Source organism: Natator depressus, chromosome 6 (assembly GCF_965152275.1).
Source record: "Natator depressus isolate rNatDep1 chromosome 6, rNatDep2.hap1, whole genome shotgun sequence".
NCBI classification, from domain to species: Eukaryota; Metazoa; Chordata; order Testudines; family Cheloniidae; genus Natator; species Natator depressus.
This window is the reverse complement of record NC_134239.1, coordinates 102,286,007-102,305,096: the sequence shown is the minus strand read 5'-3', so window position 1 is coordinate 102,305,096 and position 19,090 is coordinate 102,286,007. Positions and strand designations below refer to the sequence as shown.

Here is a 19,090-nt window from a genome sequence, read left to right as displayed (position 1 = left end):
CCTTTCATTTCTGTTTCCTTCAAAGAGAGTCTGTAAATTGGGGCCTTTATCCATTCTAAGGATCCCAGAGTCCCAAATCCATGTTTGATGAATGATCTTACAAGTGTTCTGCTTTAATCTCTTAGTGGAATAACTAGGAAGGGAAACAGCTACTGTGGAGAGAGCCGGTAATGACCTGAACTGGGAGGCAAAAGCTCCAGATTTCCATTTGACTCCTCTTTTTGTCTTGCAGATGAGAGGATCTGTTCACCACCCTTTATGGAGCTGACAAGTGCCTGTGGAGAAGACACCTTGCAGGTCATAGAGAAGAATGGACTAGCATTCCCATTCAGTATGTAAACAGGCTTTTTATCACTTCTCCTAGTATATTCTGAACATTCGTCCTTTAAGAACACTGTAACCAATGTAGAACTGCATGATTCTTTGTCAGGGACACTAGAACCTTTCTATAATTAGCGCTGTTAAACTGAACAGTTGGTGTATAGAATAATGTCTCTCCCCACAAGCTTTTGAAGAGCTCCATACAGATGTTCTCTACCTCAAACACCTCACTTCGGTAAACAAAGCCATGTTCCTGGGAAATGCTCATAGTTCTAACAGTTATACTGTTGTCTTGAACCTGCTCAGGAGCTTGCTCCCACCAGCCATGTTTGCTATTTTTCCTCAAGAGAATAATTTTTCCCCCTACCCTAAAATCCAGATGGAAAATATGCCCTTTAAATGCCAGGAAATTAAAAATAATAATAATAATAATAAAGTGCGTAAGGCAGGTTTGAGGGGCTGCAGCCTCAGGCGGCTGCAGTAAGCTGATTGTCTCATTGTAACAGACATCCACACTGAGACTTTTTTTTTATTCTTTTCCTCATTTGATACGGTCAGTGTAAAATGAACAGAAGTGGTGTCTGCTCTGTGTCTTAGCCTCCTGTATTAGGCTATGGCTACATAACGAGGCTTTTAGCGACATGGCTGTGCCACTACAGCTGTGCTGCTAAAAGGCGCGCTGTGTAGCTGCTGTTTGTCAGCCGGAGAGCGCTCACCTGCCAACAAAAAACTTCCACCCCCCATGAGCAGCAGCGGCTTTGTCAGCAGGAGAACGCTCCTGCCAACAAAGCGCTGTTCACACTGGCGCTTTTCATTGGTAAAAATTTTATTGTTCAGGGGTGTGTGTTTTTTTCAACACCCCTGAAAGACAAAAGTTTTGCCGACGAAGTGCCAGGGTAGACAAACCGTTAAGGTGCAGTACTTTGTTTGTAAGGTACTAAGGTAAAACAATTGTCGTATTGCCTGGCTGCCCTCTTCTCACCAAAATGAGATGCAGATCTCATGAAGTTATATTGTGAAGCAACACCCTATAGCTAACTGAATGATTTTGACTCCCCACTTCATTCACATTATAGACTGGCTAACAGCAGTCTGGTTCTGCAACACTGAGAGGGTCAAACTGCAAAGCAGTGGTTCCCAGCCACTCGTACTGCAATTTTGACAACCCCAAGGTTCAACAGCCAGAAGTTGGATCTCCCCCCCCCGCCCCCCCACCAAAAAAAAAAACATGCGATCTTTTTAGAGAGAGATTATATTGTGGGGGGTTTTGTCTGTCTTTTTATTATTATTTTTTAACTCCACCTGCCCATCCCCAGTGTGTATGCGTGATGATAATTAGTGTTGTCCACTCTCTCAATTGTACTGGGTAAAGAGAATCCTCTCTGTAGGAGCTCCCATCCCCTGCACAGCAATTAATTCTGCCCCCATCCCTCAAATCATACCCCCCCCCCCAGCTCCCATATCAGTTCTGCCCTCGCATCTGCCTATCACATCAATTCCACCCTTCTAGCCTAACCTCTGCTGCTCCTGCAGCTCTTCACCCCACTCTTCCAGGTCCAGGGGGTAACAGCAGCTGGTTCCTCCCTTTCCCCCTTGTCAAGCCTGGTGTTGTAGGGATGGAGGGAGGGAGCAGGCTGACCCATTGTTCACAGCTGGGCAGAGGGAAGAAGGGAGTGGAACTGCTCTGAGCACTTTCTGCTCTCTCGTGTGAGAATGGAGTGGGCTGGTGAAGAGAGGGAGACAGCTCTTCCTGCTTTATGCAGCTTTCCTGGCTGGCTGCTCTTCCCCAGAAAGCAGCAGGCAAGTGGGGAAGGCAGCCATTCAGAGCAGGTTTGCACAAGAGGACTGGAGCTGTTCACATGATTGCCAGGCTGACTTGAGCCCCGGCTGAAATCAAGTGACTCACAAAGAAGTCACGAGAGTTATGAACACTGGCACTGCTATTTCAGGCTTTCGTAATTGGTGCCTTGTGCTGCCTTCCCACCTAAATGATCAGCTTCTGTGCTGAGCCCTCAGTGCTACTGCTGCCTGCCTTCTCCTGAGTTCTGTGTGCTCTAACCCAGTGTGTATCAACTCCAGTTCCAGAATAGCAGTTAAGAGACACGGGTCTGGAGCAGTCCAAACTCCATGGCAATGGACAGCACATAGAGTTGAGACAGTGAGCCCTAGTGAGTCTAACTGGTACCGCTGAGGTCTTAGCCTGGTGAGCTGCTATATGGGTTGGGAACAGCTGGTACAAAGGGTTTTGTGTGTGGCCCGTTTCGCTTATTCACACTCTCTCCTTTTTTTTTTTCTTTTTTTTTCATTTACAGTTTGTAAAACCAGAGTGGCCCATGGAACCAACTCTCATGAGGTGAGTAAAAGAACTCTGGGGCTTCAGTCAGCTTTATCCCCTCACTTGTAATCCCCTCCTGACTACTTATGGGTTGGTTGGGAGCTCTACTGTGCAATAATAGAATGATTGTTATCCCCCAAGCTACTTTCCCTCCCCCCTTACATGTCCTTACTTCAGATACCTTTTGTAAGGTTACTTGGGCTCAGTTTAAACAGGGCTTATCACCCTTGAGCAGAAATTCCATCTCTAGCAGCAGAGTGAAGCAAGAGCCGGGCTTGAGGCCTGCCTTCCTTCAGTCTGCCTTTTGGTGGGAGATCAGGCCAATTGGGTCTTCTCCCCCCTTACCCCCTATGTCTCTGCTCCATTGTGTGGTGCTGATGGTGAGAATTGGTTCTGAAATGTTGAGCTTTTGCTCCTCTGTTTCCGGGTAGAAGAGCTGCCCAGCTTCTTCTCTTCAGTGAGATGGTCATGGGGAGAAGATGGGTGAGGAGAAGCTGCCCTCTCACACTCCTCTTCATGGCAGGGGGAAGGAGAAGGGAGAAGCAAGTAGGGACAGAGCCACACATAGGCTCAGTTCTCTTCATGAGGTGGGAAGGGAGAGTGGAAAGGATTGGGCTGGGACAAGCACCTCCTTCCCCATCCTTTCTGGGAGGTGACCATAAGTGAAATGACTGTATTCCTGCGGTAAGGTAGTCTCCTGTGCATTTAGCTGGCCATAAATACAGGGAACCTGAGGTGAAGCACCTCCACCTTTTCCAGAATCTTGGAAGTAAAGGTCGAGAAACCCTGTTTCAGCTCATTCACCTGTAGCTTTCATGCCTCCCTCCTCCTCAAAGCCCAGTGTGAGAATCCAGGCCCTACTCCCTGTGAATAAATATTTTCTTTAGTTCGTTCTTTCGTTCACAACTTATCTATGGCCACATCCAAGTTTCCCAGCTCCTTCTAAAATCTGCTATGTTACTACAGCACCTTCGAGAATGAAGGGCCCTGGAGTGAAATGCAGCTTGAAAGGAACAGGGTGCCTGTTGATACAAGGAGGAGTGACCCATAGTCACCGTTAAAGAAATCATTATTTTTCAGTTGGACCATGCACCCTCTTTTACAAAGACAAGGCACATAGGTCCCTTAATTAGTTTAATTAAGGGACTGACTGATAGCTGCTGGCCACTCAACTTTTCAGATACTGTTCTGGTGGAGCTCACAATCCTGTGACCCTGCTGCTGGTTCTCCTGTAACTGCCACCTGAAATGCACAAAGCTTTCAGTGCCTAATGAGTTAGCGTGGACATTCATTGCTGTGATGAGCCCCTCTTTGCAGTTCTCATGAAAAGTACTTATTTAAGTTTTCTGCTCGAACCCCAGCATCTGCAAGATGTGATGCTCAAATAGAGTTGTACTGCTGTGGCTTTTCATGGGAGCTGATTATTACTGCACAGGTTGGTGTCCTCAGCGATGCCTGAGGTCCTGCATGACATTTCAGTCCCTCTGGAGGAGAACCATTCTTGAAGTTGCCATGTTCCCAGGGGTAGTATTAGGGCTCATTTGTCTGATAGACGACAATCTATCCTGTAAGAGCCACATGTGAAGAATGACTGCTTGAGAAACATGGAATGTTGTGTTTGTTGAAAGCTCCTGGTGTGAAAGCAGCATGTCCAGTGCCTTGAGCACAGGACTGGAAGCAAGTAACTGTAGTTCAGTTGTCCTCTCTGTGGCCTTAGGCAAGATGCTTAACTTCTCTGTACAGTATTGGGTTGTGCCTAGAGACCCCATCGAACTTAGTTACAGAAGCCTACTTACACAGGTTATTAGCATGTGCATATTGGATATGTGCTGCCAAAAAGATAGCATCTTGTAGAATAATGATAGAATAAAAAAAATCAGTTTGAAATAGGCATTGGCTACATGCAGTAACTTGCACTCAGAAAATGTTAGAGAATCTCCTGATTGTGTACGCATGCAGAAAATTATGTGATCTCATATGGTGTGCCCGATATAGAAGAGAACAGAATAATAAACAGCTAGATAGAGACAAACATGTTCTCAGCCCTTTAGTCATAAATGTATAGTCATCCCATTGCTTATTTGACTAAAAGTATGACTTTTTGTTGAAATATTTATCATCTTATTATACAGGAACAAACTAGAAAGTGAACATGAATTTAGAAAAAGCCCCACAAACTAAGAGTACAACATAAATCAAATTGACAGGTACACATAGAGGAGATAGAAAGTGTTCCATGGTATGCAATTTGTAAAATCCCTCCGGTTATCCTGACTTTGCTGAGATCCAGCTAATTGTAGAAAGCAAGAAAAGAGGCAGAATTTATGGAGAGAAATGGCTATCTTTGAGAGGGATTCAGAGTCAGAGCTCATAAGCTGTATTCTGAACTCTGCCATTGTGACCTAGGACAAATCACTTAAACTCTCTGGGCATTATCCTGGACCAATTTGAACTCAATAGGAAAACTAGTAGTCCCTCTTCAAAGTAACAAGATCATGGATCACTGCACCCGGGTCTTTGCCCACAAAGAGAGGGCATAGCCTTCAAGCTAATTAAAGGAGTGAATAAGCATTTCTGGTCAGTGACTTAATCAGGGTGCCCAAGCATGGAACTGTGTATTATGTGATGTGGATTCTGCTGCCTCTTCAGAGTGTTTCCTTTTACCCATCAGCATCACTTCCATCTTACATGGGCTAGGTTTGAGCCAGCCGCTGTTCATCGTTGAGCCCCTAAATTACTTTCTCTGTGGCATATTTCTTCCAGTCCCTGTGTCATTCATTTAAGGGGGCTCTACGCTTGGGGTGATGGGATGAAACCGAGCCAAGGCAAATGTTGGCTGAGCATTTTCCAATAGTGAGGGCGGTTAGACTCTGAAAGAATCTCTCACTGAAGGGGCAGAAACCCCAGTTGCTTGGGAGATTTAAACCTGAACCGAACCAACCCATTAAAAAACAACTGTAAGGAACAACTTTCATTGGCAAAGAGGGTCAGGATGACCTAATACATCTATTTCTTCATATCTCGGACTTCCTGCATAATCTGATGGGTATTTTCCAGGTTCTGTCACTCAGATATTTTATTGATTTTAAATTAAAAATCAAATTGGGATTATTGCATAACTAACAAAGATAAAATGCCGTTGTACATGTTAAAAAGAATCTTAATTTAAAATGATGATGTGTGCAACTGAAAGCCACGCTGATAACACCCTCAGGGATTTAGGCTTATTTTAGCAGTAAATGTAATAAAAGAGAAGCTAGCTGCTGAGAAGGGATTTGCACTTGGTTATTATCCCTGGATAGATTTTCCCCCACATCACATGTTTCAGCCAGACAACAGAAAAATGTGAAATAAATGAAAGCCCAAATCCTTGTGAAGAACTGTGTTTGCATTTTGTGTTTCAGATGGCAATCATATTCAACCAGGAAGGTCTGAAGGCCATCCAGCCCCCCTGCGTGATTCAGAGCTTCATCAATCACAACGCTGTGCTGTATAAAGTGTTTGTGGTCGGGGAGTCCTACACTGTGGTAAAAAGACCATCTTTAAAGAACTTCTCGGCAGGCATTTCAGGTAAAGTACCTGTGCGCCAGCTTAAATGCTAGCATGAGCTCAGAGGCCCTTGGCAGCAGAGATCCTGAATGAAAAATGTTTTTGAATAGGCTGCTAAAATTAAAGCATCTGCTTTTTACATGCTGTATTTCCTCCTCTGTGTTATTTCAACAGGAAGGGAGATAACTCATCTGCTCTGGAATACATCTGAATAGAGTTCTTATAGTAAATGTTTATGTGAAATTAACCTGAATCTTACCTATTGAAAGCTGGGTTTTATGTCATTGTGGAAGTGGAGAAAGCTCCTTTACTGGAAACTCTCTAAACACTCAGTAGGTCCATTTGTCATTTGCTCTTGAGTTATAATTGCAAGATAAAGGGGAAATTCCTGGATTCCATCATTTTTCTTCCTGTCCCTGTCTTTATCTTGTTCATTTTTTGTTTGTGTTTAAAATAAGAGCAGTTGAGTTCGCCCATGCCAGAGCCTCTTGGTTTGTTCATGTAAGGGCCAGTTCTTGAAATTCTCAGGGGAAATACACTTGATCATTTTCATTTGGTTCTAGTTGGCAGCTATTTTTGAGATAAGCGGAGTGGAGTTGCTGAGCTAAGGTCCTCCTGTAGTTATCGACAGGTACGGTTATAAATCAACAGAGATCATTTGAAGGGTGTTAATTGAGTCTGCTGCAATTTCCTTTTTGGAAGAAGAACAGCTTTCTGTTGTGAAGCCTGAGGAATTGAGAGCTACATTCAATGGCTATAGGAAGCAGAAAATGTTTAGTGGGACTAGTATGAGTGAAATAGTGATATGTTTATCAGCTAGTATGAGAAATTAGCATTAGGGAAATGTACTGAAGTATCAACTAATTTTAAGGCATCTTTATGAAAGCCAGTGCCTTAGATGCAGCCATTAGCTTGTTAGTCTAAAGTTATAATGTTAATTTTGAATCCCATGTTAAAATGAAATGTGCAGACTGGTTTCAATGAATCCCTGGATTCCAAGTCTGGATTTCTTGGCCTAAAAATCTGCTGCTGGCAAGGGACATGTTATGAACAAGGGATCAAGAAGGTCTGACTGTTTCAAGGGTCTACAGTAGCTGATTGCAGAAATGTGAAGTCTTACGAAGTAGGAGCAGAGACAGGGTATTTGAATTTCTGCCCCTTGGCCCCACCTCCTGAGCTCCTTCAGTGATTAGCACTGGAACAGGAAGAATAAAGCTGGCCTGGCAGCATCCTCACTAGAGATCTTGTGGGACGTTTGTCATTTTGTGTCATGAGGATTTTTAACAAATAGACGTCTTTTCCTTCTGGGGCTGCTTCTTTGCTCCTGCCCTTCTTCATGCTCCCTGGCATTCCTTCCTCTGGCTAGGAGGGTTGCATTGGTTAGATTGGTTGGCATGGTACGCTAAAAGGGGATCAATCCCCTTTGAAACAATATCTCAGGACTTATCTTGACATTCCCTTTATTTAAAAAGTCTACATTTTAAAGGGCAGCTTACTTCATCTTTTCCTGAGGCTAAGGGTCTCAGCTCTGCAGTTCAACTCCAGGTTTTGGCGGTAGGATATTCAGCCTCCGCTAAGTCAGGTTTGTTTTTATGTCCCACCAGCTTTGCCCAGGTCCAGCTCTAACCTGTCCATGCTTCTCAGGAACGTGCACAGTTATGGACAACTAAGCACACGCTGGCTGGTTTTCAAAGCTGCTGAGCACCTCATCTCTGTGGGAGATGCAGCTACTGAGCACCTCTGAAAATCAGGCCACAGATCACTTAAATATCTTGGGATAGCCACCTGCCTCAAATCTTGGCTACTGCTCTCTAGTATGTTACCAAAAGTCACAGATTGTTTTGGGTTTGCCTCCCATGATTCCTGCATCTTTCCCACAATAAAGCGCACTAAGCTTGTGGCTGTGATAAGCTGCTGTGATCCAGTCTGCAGAGGGAACAGCCTAGTAGAAACATATCCTACTCATGCAGCAAGTGTGTGATAACTCTGCACATTCAACGTTATGTTTGCTTTGATGCTGTCCCAGATTCACTTCTGAGTTTATGTATGACATTATGGTTGTCATAATGGAAAGCTGCCACAACATTCCTCCCCCCCACCACCCCTCTCCCGCCGTTGGAGGGGTTTTGTAGGAGGATAAATTGGCCTGGGAGGGTGCATGGCTGGAGGATGTGCTAATACAATTCCTTGAGCAGCCTCCACTGCAGGGCTGCTGTGGTGTCTTCAAATTAAAGATCCTTCCTGCCTACCCTCCGCTGGGGTGAATTTTACTCTGTGGATCATGAGGGTCCACCTTTGGTACAGGGAGGTATAATTTATACCTCCCCTGCACTTGCTTGGGTGGATCTAGTGCCGACCGTGAAATCATCTGCCATGTAATGAAATCTTGTACGTTTCCAGTTGAATGGTCCTTTAATTCCTAACCATTTCCTAGGAATGATTTCATTAACTTACAGAAAACATTCTTTAATGAGTGGGATTTATTTGAGTGCAGAAATGAAACCAGTTCTCTCTCTCTCTCACACACACTCTCACACACTCTCACACACACACACTCTTATTTACCTTATCTGTGGCCTGAGATCTTGAAGCTGTATGAGTCTTGGGCTAGGTTTTCTGCCATGGGCAGGTGCCTGTGCGCAAAAGGAAGCTTTGCGTGACAGAGTCGTCTTGGTACATGCACAATGTGCCTCAGATGGCATGTGACCAGGATTCATCATCAAATTTGGTCCACGAGTTGTATCATTAGCTTCCCCAGCCTGGGCTAGGTACTGACAGGGAGTACGACATGAACACTGATCCATGCCCCCTGTGACAAAGTGGAGAACTTTATCAGCTATTGAGCTGGATTAGATTCCTGGGGTTGCACTGCCACCTAGTGTTGCATACAACATAAATCAATCCTTTTAAAATTCAAATCCAAGTATCAGTTCATTTATAACTTTTTTTTAATTTCAGATAGAGAATCAATATTTTTCAACAGCCACAATGTGTCGAAGCCAGAATCCTCCTCTGTCTTAACAGCAGTAAGTACTCCAGGTCTTTTTTTTTTTTTTTTTTTTTACCATTGATAGAAAACGAATCTCTTTTTCTTATAAAGGTATTCATGAATAGTGACTCTTGTACATGAATTGTGTCTTGTCAGCTCCCAGATAGCAAATTGAGATCTGTTTGCTACTTAGAACCAGCACAATTTAAAGCTGTGTTTCCCTGTTCATTTGATATCCCTTACAAGGTTTTTCTCCTTTCTGTTGTGGAAGCAGAGATGCTGCTGCATGTCTGTGTGCTACTTTGCTGTGCTTTGTCTTAACTGAAAGCCAGTCCAGATGGGGAAAGGAAAGGTCCTGAGTAGTAATGTCTGGTACTTTTCCTCTCCAAAGAATTTTGTAAGCCTTAATGAATCCTTATGGCACTCCTGTGAGGTAAGGGAGTGGTATCCCCATTTGACAAACAGGGAAAACCCAAAGCAGAGAAGTTAAGTGAATTGCCCGAGACCACGAAGATATGCACCTAGAATGTAAGCATTCCTGAGGTCTGACCAGTAGGCTGCACCTCTATATATCCTCAGAGTACATTAACCCCAAGCACACCTTTATTGTGTTTATGACTAGCCCTGTTAATAGCCAAAGTAAATTGGATTCTACAAGATGTTGAGCACTCTTAACTCCCACTGAAGTAATCTTGCAGGACTGGGCCCTAGTTTGTCTCCAGATTCTTCTCTGATTCATGTGATCTCGTTAGTTTGTAGTCAAAAGTTTAATACAGTGACCAGATGTGGAATTGCAGTGTCCTAATTGACATGCTAAATATTATTCATGTCAGTGAACTAATCATAAATCCTTTCCAGTGGCTAAATTTTGTGATGTATATGTTTATGTATATGTTTTGGATATATACACAGCTGTTCTGTACACAAAACAGTACTTGTATTGCTCAGCCTCTTGGCTAAGAAATGTGTGATTAAATTTCACATTCACAAGTCACCCGAGTCACTCTTAATAATAAACTGTTCTAAAATAACTCTGACTTCAAACCCATACAAGAGACCTCCCTTATTAGACAACTGCCCTGAGCAGTGCCCCAAAACACTGAGCACAGTAGTGATGCACCTTAACACCTTCTGTTAAGTAACTCATTCTTGTCAGCCCCTTAATCAGTCCCTTAAGTCAGGTTTAATTTTAGATCAGCTTATCAAACGCACATGATGAAAGGCAGAATATTTGCAGTGCAGGAGCAGAGGCTGCAGTTTTCTTTTGATTTTAAAATGGGTGTCTAATATTTAAGATACTGGGTCTAATTCTCCATTCAGTTCGGTGCTGGTGTGTATATCCATTGATTTCCATGGAGTTACACCAGTGTAACAAATAGAGAATCAGGCCCACTGAGTACAGTAGAAGAGCCTAACATTTAATGTATGTAGGATGCAAAATCAAGAAAAGCTCTTGTGGCTTCTTCCCTGCAGTTGGATCCTACCGGATATAGAATGGGGAAGCTCTGTAAATCAACACGTACACTAAAGAGAGAGCCCGGTTCAGAACCCCTCAGTTGTTTCTCTTTGTCTTTTTCACGGTAGCTTGATAAAATCGAAGGTGTGTTTGAACGACCAAATGATGACGTCATCCGGGAGATCTCCAAGGCACTGAGACAGGCTCTGGGGGTTTCCCTCTTTGGGATTGATATTATCATTAACAATCAGACCGGCCAGCATGCAGTCATTGATATCAATGCATTCCCAGGTAAGAGAGACCTTTCATCTTTCACCAGACTGTGTGGATACCATACCATGTGTGTTTAGTGAGAATTAGTATTGCTGTTCATAGAATATCAGGGTTTGAAGAGACCTCAGGAGGTCATCTAGTCCAACCCCCTGCTCAAAGCAGGACCAACCCCAACTAAATCATCCCAGCCAGGGCTTTGTCAAGCCAGACCTTAGAAACCTCTAAGGATGGAGATTCCACCACGTCCCTAGGTAACCCATTCCAGTGCTTCACCACCCTCCTAGTGAAATAGTTTTTCCTACTATCCAACCTAGACCTCCCTCGCTGCAACTTGAGACCATTGCTCCTTGTTCTGTCATCTGCCACCACTGTGAACAGCCTACTCCGTCCTCTTTAGAACCCCTCTTCAGGTAGTTGAAGGCTGCTATCAAATCTCTCGTCTCTTCTGCAGACTAAATAAGGCCAGTTCCCTCAGCTTCTCCTCATAAGTCACGTGCCCCAGCCTCTAATCATTTTTGTTGCCCTCTGCTGGGCTCTTTCCAATTTGTCCACATCCTTTCTGTAGTGGGGGACCCAAAACTGGACGCAGTACTCCAGATATGGCCTCACCAGTGCTGAATAGAGAGGAATAGTCACTTCCCTTAATCTGCTGGCTATGCTCCTACTAATGCAGCCCGATATGATCTTAGCCTTCTTGGCAAAAAGGGCACACCGTTGACTCATATCCAGCTTCTCGTCCACTGTAATCCCTAGGTTCTTTTCTGTAGAACTGCCGCTTAGCCAGTCGGTCCCCAGCCTGTAGCAGTGCATGGGATTCTTCTGTCCTAAGTGCAAGACTCTGCACTTGTCCTTGTTGAACCTCATCAGATTTATTTTGGCCCAATCCTCCAATTTGTCTAGGTCCCTCTGTATCCTATCCCTACCCTCCAGCATATCTACCTCTCCCCCCATCTTAGTGTCATCCGCAAACTTGCTGAGAGTGCAATCCATCCCATCATCCAGAACATTAATGAAGATGTTGAACAAAACCGGCCACAGGAAAGACCTCTGGGGCACTCCGCTTGATACTGGCTGCCAACTAGACACTGAGCCATTGATTACCACCCGTTGAGCCCGACGATCTAGCCAGCTTTCTATCCACCTAAAAGTCCATTCATCCAATCCTTACTTTTTTAACTTGCTGGCAAGAATACTGTGGGAGACTGTATCAAAAGCTTTGCTAAAGTCAAGATATATCACGTCCACCGCTTTCCCCATATCCACAGAGCCAGTTATCTCATCATAGAAGGCAATCAGGTTGGTCAGGCATGACTTGCCCTTGGTGAATCCATGTTGACTGTTCCTGATCACCTTCCTCTCCTCCAGATGCTTCAAAATGGATTCCTTGAGGACCTGCTCCATAATTTTTCCAGGGACTGAGGTGAGGCTGACCGGTCTTTAGTTCCCTGGATTGTACTTCTTCCCTTTTTTAAAGATGGGCACTATATTTGCCTTTTTCCAATCATCCAGGACCTCCCCCGATCGCCACGAGTTTTCAAAAATAATGGCCAATGGTTCTGCGATCACATTAGCCAACTCCCTCATTACCCTCAGATGCATTAGATCCGGGCCCATGGACTTGGGCGTGTCCAGCTTTTCTAAATAGTCGTTACCCTGTTCTTTCACCACTGAGGGCTACTCACCTCCTCCCCATACTGTGCTGCCCCGTACTGCAGTCTGGGAGCTGACCTTGTCTGTGAAGACCAAGGCAAAAAAAGCATTGAGTACTTCAGCTTTTTCCACATCATCTGTCACTAGGTTACCTCCCCCATTCAGTAAGGGTCCCACACTTTCCCTGACCACCTTCTTGTTGCTAACGTACCTGTAGAAACCCTTCTTGCTATCCTTCACATCCCTTGCTAGCTGCAACTCCAGTTGTGCTCTGTCTCATTACACCTCTGCATACTCGAGCAATATTTTTATACTCCTCCCTAGTCATCTGTCTAAGTTTCCATTTCTTGTAAGCTTCCTTTTTGTGTTTAAGCTCACTGAAGATTTCTCTGTTAAGCCAAGCTGGTCGCCTGCCATATTTGCTGTTCTTTCTGCACATTGGGATGGTTTGTTCCTGCGCACTCAATAAGGCTTCTTTAAAATACAGCCAGCTCTCCTGGACTCCTTTCCCACACATATTAGCCTCCCAAGGGATCCTTCCCGTCAGTTCCCTGAGGGAGTCAGAGTCTGCTTTTCTGAAGTCCAGGGTCCATATTCTGCTGCTCTCCTTTCTTCCTTTTGTCAGATCCTGAACTCAACCATCTCATGGTCACTGCTGCCCAGGTTGCCACCCACTTCTACTTCCCCTACCAATTCTTCCCTGTTTGTGAGCAGCAGGTCAAGAGGAGCACGGCCCCGAGTTCCTCCAGCACTTGCACCAGGAAGTTGTCCCCAACACTCTCCAAACACTTTCTGGATTGTCTGTGAACTCTGCTGTATTGCTCTCCCAGCAGAGGTCAGGGGTGATTGAAGTCCCCCATGAGAACCAGGGCTTGTGATCTGGAAATTTCTGTTAGTTGTCCGAAGAAAGCCTCGTCTACCTCATCCTCCTGATCTGGTAGTCTGTAGCAGATGCCCAACACGACATCACCCTTGTTGCTCTCGCCTCTAAACTTAACCCAAAGACTCTCAACAGACTTTTCTCCAGTTTCATATTGGAGCTCTGAGCAGCCATACTGCTCTCTTACATACAGTGCAACTCCTCCACCTTTTCTCCACCCGCCTGTCCTTCCTGAACAGTTTATACCCATCCATGACAGTGCTCCAGTCATCTGAGTTACCCCACCAAGTCTCTGTTATTCCAGTCACCTCATAGTTCCTTGACTGTTCCAGGACTTCCCATTCTTCCTGCTTGTTTCCCAGGCTTCTTGCGTTCATGTACTGGCACCTAAGATAACTAGCCAATTGCCCTACTTCTCACTATGAATCAGGAGGTCTCTTTTGGGCTCCCTGATCCTAAGGCATTGCTTGTTAGGAAACTTCCAACCCTCAATCAGCTATGTTTTCTCATGAAATACATTTAAAAGATACCTTTTTTGTGGGGAACTAGGCGCCACAACTGAGAGTAATTTGATGCGGAAAAGATGCTGGAATCCTAGGAGCACAGAAATTGCCATAGTGGATCGACCAGGATTCCATCTACTTCAGTATCCTGGCAAGTTGCTATAGCTGAACCCTGAAATATAACAATATTAGTAATCAGGTTTACTCTGATATTTTCCCCCCTTGTCCTGTTAGTGCAGGATACAGCCCAGAAACAACAAAAAGAAGCATTTCAATCTTTGGAACGTCTGAATCAGCGTTACGTTTCCTGGATCAGGCGAATGAATGTATCGTCCAAGGTTCAGGAGCTATTTCCTTGTGTTTGCTTTTCATTTGACGTATTTATCTCATTCGTGAATAGTGGTGCTGGCTTCAAGTGACACATGCAAGACTGTTACCATGATGTACTTCCACTACAGTGGGTCTCTCACAATTTTTGTATTGTAGAGCACTTTTTAAGATAGAGATCCTATCACAGACCATCTGCTTCCTAATCTTTCAGTCCTGTTTCCTCACCTCCCTGAGAAGTAGGTAGAATGAAGGAGTCTAGATGAAAATAAACTCAGTTTACTGTGATGAATGTCACTATCGGATTTGATCCCCACCCACTGGATCTGTGTTGTCTTTCCTCTCCATAGATACAAGACTTCCTTTAAAAACACCTACTTTCCCCCTGTTACCTGCAATTCCCCAGCTGCTCTTCAGGATGTTTTACAACTTGGTTTTGCCCTTCTCTGTGTTTGCCACGCCTCCCAGTGTTCGTTTGATCCATAAACAAATGACAAAAGATTTGCAAAAAGCAGAGTGCAAAGAATCACTTAGGATTTTCAGGAGTGCTTTTAACTAACTAACCTTCAATCTCTCTCCCCTCCCAAAATGCTGAGAGTGCTGGTGAGGATGACAACTGGCAGCAAGCTTAACTGTTTAAAGGGGGGAGTGCTGCTTCACTGGGGCAGAAACATCCATGGAGCACGTGGAATCACTCTGCACCCCACCATTTCTCCTTTGTTGTGCTTCCAACATGAGGTTGCATCTTGAGGTCTACATTAGAAATTCACTTTGTGTCATGCATTTTGAGCTGCGTGTTAGCTTGTGCTTTGAAGGGGGTTTGGATGAATAGTCTGTTCTCTGTAAATAGGTGTTTTGGACAAAGATGCAAGTAAATTTCTTGCCCTTTTGAAAGAGCAGAGAAGCTCTGTCACTTTTTATGTAGTTTTTTTTGTTTCGTATTCTTAAATTTGTTATCAAGCATTACAGACAATATGGAGGTGCAGCTGACCATTGGTATTAGAACATGTATTTATTTTAGATTTGTAAGAAATTATACACCTGTCCTGATCTCTAGGGGCCTTTGTCCAAAATGTGGTCAATTCAAAAATAATCCACTTCCCTTAGCTAAAGAAAATGACCCCACAGACATCAGCCGTTAGCATGCTGCTTCCTCCCCAAATGCTTGGGGAGAGAGAGAGGCCTTGCAGCATGCCCTGAAGGTATTACTTCAAGCTAAGAAGGCCCAAGTTTAAGACCACATAGAGAAGACATCTTTCCAGCAGCCCTTTCTGTTGAATCCCTTTCAATACAGATCTCAAGCAGCTCTGCTGACTGCACTAGAGTAGTGGCAGTATGACAAGGAGAGAGAGACAGTCTTGTAGGTAGGCAGGATCCAACCCATTTAGGGCCTTATGTTTTAAGAAAGAAAGAATACTCCAGCCTTAAACCTACAGCCAGTGTAGATCCTGGAGCACTGGTGTAGTGTGCTCATCTCTCTTTAAAACAATTGGGCTGCCACATTCAGCAGCAGCTTTAGTTTCCAGGTGGATTTAAGATGCAGTCCCATATAGAATGCACTCCAGTCATCCAAACCTGGGAATGCCAAAGGCATAGATAATGGTAACACTGACCGCATCCAAAACAAACTGGCAGTGTCTCCTGGTCAGATGTAGATGGGGGGAGGTGGAAGCCTCCTGAGCACTGCTGCACTAGGATCATTTAACCAAACTGGGGATCCAACAGTACCCCCAGATTGTGAGCCCAAGTCACAAATGGCAGACACACGTGGTCAGGCAGATATAATCCTCACCTGCCGTTTGCTTTCTCCAGTCTACCAATGTCCCTCCAGTCTTATCCTGATTTAGCCAGCTAGCTCTCGTCCGTGCCCCACTCTCACCTAACCACTGAAACAGGTGTTTGACTGCACTGGCTGTTCAGGTGAGCTGGAGTCTTGTAGCATGGTGTCTTCAGAATATAGAGAGCCCCACAGCCCAGCCATTGGCCTTGTATACACGTTGAGCAATTGTGGAGATAAGAAGGAGCTCTGTGAAACTTCCACTGGACAATGTCCCTGGGGATGAAGAGCAACTGCCCAGCTCTACCTTCTGGGAGTGCTCATTGAGGAAGGAATTGAGCCATTGAGAACTGTCTTACTCCTCCACACTACAGTCTGCAAGTGAGTCAGCAAGACCCTATGATCAATAGTATTGAAGGAAGCTGATGGATCTCACAATATCAAGCTGGACACCAATCTTCAGCTGTTGCATGGAAGAGATCAACCTCTCATGCCATCAGTGGTTAAGCACTGGAATAAATTGCCTAGGGAGGTTGTAGAATCTTCATTATTGGAGATTTTTAAGGACAGGTTAGACAAACACCTGTCAGGGATGGTCTAGATAATACCTAGTCCTGTCGTGAGTGCAGGGGACTGGACTAGATGACCTCTCGAGGTCCCTTCTAGTCCTACGATTCTGTGATTCAGTTTCTCTCCCATATACCTGATTTGCTGGTGGGGGATGAAAGTTTGGCTAGGCAAGATCCATGCAGATTTAGTGGCTTCCAAACCTGGCCATCTGTTTGTTATACTCAATGGAGATGTGTGGGGTTCCTTTAAGAAGGACTCATACCCTCCTCAGTATAGTCACAGGTGGCAGGATGTGATAGGCCAGGCCAAAGCCTGGGTCATTCCGTCCCCAGATCTGGTTCCTGCTGCTGCTGCAACCAGATTCAAAGTTCTGTCACTTCCCCAAGCCATTGCTGTGATCTTGGACTGATTTAATGTAACCAGTTTGGAGCAGATGTATCTGTAGGGGGACCTCATCTGTCACCTGCTCCAGTTAGTTCCTCTCTCAACAAATTTAAAAGAGGAGTGTTGCGTACTGTCTGTCCTGTGCTGCAGAAAACTGGTTGGATTGGACTTGGCTGCGGTTACATAGTGAGATCTTTAATACTAGCCAATAGTCAGGTAGCATGTGGTTTTTATGGTCTCCTGATCTGGGGCAGCTGATAAAGTGCAAAAGGTTTCATAAGGCTTGATTTCCATGTTGCCTTAACCTGGCTTCTTCCTTCCTCTGTGGAATTTTGTGTATACTCTTCTTGTGCGTTATCACCTGCACATGCAAGGTATAGACTCCATATGCATTAGGCAGGGGTTGAGTGTGTCAGTTCTATCTGGATACGTGTGTTTTGTGTGTGTGAACAAGGCAGTGACTATCCTCTCCTGTGTGCTTAGGTGACTCAGCTGAATTTGAATGAGTGAAGGTGCCCTTTTAGAAAGCAGGCCTGTGGCATTTGCAGTAACAGCTTGGGAATATTAATCATTTCCCAGAGCTGTGCAGAGACAAGCCTCGGTCTCCAAATCTAGATCTGAATCTGAACGCCCCGCAAAGTTCAGGACCGGGAACTTGGATTCCTACTTCAGCCCCTTCTCTAGTTCTGTGTGGACTTCCTTCTTATAGTCAATGAGGTGACACTGATATTATCCCCGCACACCCAGTATTTTCATTCCATTCCCACACAGGGCCAAATTCAGACCTCATGTAAGCAGATGCAACTACATTGATTGGAATGGATTTCAAGGGAGTGGCACCCACTTAGAGGCTTATGACAAGTACATCCTGCCACTATTCCTTGATGCAACATAATCCCCATCCCAGCGGTTTAAAATTTCTTCAAACTTAATTAAATCATCCTTCCACTTGATCTCCTGCATATAAATGTGCAGTCCTTTCCCCCCGGTTGTCTTGTCAAAATAGCTGCAGCAGCAGTGTCAGTGAACAGCAACCTGTGACTGTGTGCAGGGTTCTCTCATGCTGGTACCGGGAGTTAATCACTGTCTCTGTCCTATGGCCATAAAGCATTAAGAGCAACTTCATTGTGAGTTTCCCTTGTGCAGTCTTAATAGTCTGATTTTGTTCTAACTGAGCATGTCCAAAACACCCCAAGGAACTATGGATCTGTTCTCTGCACATTAAAGCTGTTACTATGGAGATGACTTATTCCCAGGGTGTTTGAAGCACAGAGTAGATTTAAAGGCTAATCCTGGGGGAAGGGTTTACATAAGCAAGACATTTTAGAAGACCTACTCTTTGTGAGAGAGACTGGGATTCCATGACTCCTGTGATTCTAATGGTCTTAGCTAGACCCTGGCTGATGAATAGATAGTGATGGTTAGTGTTGGTGGCCTGGCACTTTGTCATTAAGTGGGTTAAATTTTTTTTTAATGGTCTCCAGGTTGCTAAGAAAACTGAATTATAAATGCTACTATCTTAGACCATGCACAGCACACTAGTTGCATTATCAAAGGAGCATATGAAAATTTGTAGCTGCTGTTGTCACTAAAACAAACAAAAAAAGACACTATATCGGTAACAGTTAATAGATTCACACATTGTTTATAAATACACCTTAAAATCACCAAAGTACCCCTGTTTAGATTCTGATTTTAGCATACATTTTTCAGTCTGTAGTATTATTTTTATTCTGATAGGGTGTTTTTTTAAAGGGGAAGGAGATCAAAATTATAAATATTTGAGTTTTCCCTCCTTGTCCTATTCTACCTTGTACCCACACACAGATGTTTTAAAATATATATTTACTTCGTTCATGCGCTCTTTGCTCTGATTTCACAGTGGCCTGGGAATAGGTTTCAAATGAAATTTTAAAAATATTAGTTATTTACACAGTAGTCAGCAATAGCTCCTAGTGATCATTAAAATATGTATATAGCCTTTTTAAAACTTGTCATGTATTTGATAGCTATAGTTCTTGCATAATTCTGCACCTCTACATGTAAAAAACATTAGTCCAACTCCTTAATCTTTTA

General features: G+C 44.2%; 1 protein-coding gene across 1 annotated transcript in view; it reads left to right on the top strand.

Moving 5' to 3' along the window:
• The window catches only part of ITPK1 (inositol-tetrakisphosphate 1-kinase), a 235,079-nt gene that overhangs the window by 207,563 nt on the left and 8,426 nt on the right, over positions 1–19,090 (top strand). The window contains exons 5-9 of the mRNA XM_074956145.1: positions 233–331; positions 2,634–2,674; positions 6,061–6,226; positions 9,164–9,231; positions 10,779–10,941. Of these exons, the coding sequence (XP_074812246.1) occupies positions 233–331; positions 2,634–2,674; positions 6,061–6,226; positions 9,164–9,231; positions 10,779–10,941 (537 nt within the window). The remainder of the gene's footprint in view (positions 1–232; positions 332–2,633; positions 2,675–6,060; positions 6,227–9,163; positions 9,232–10,778; positions 10,942–19,090) is intronic.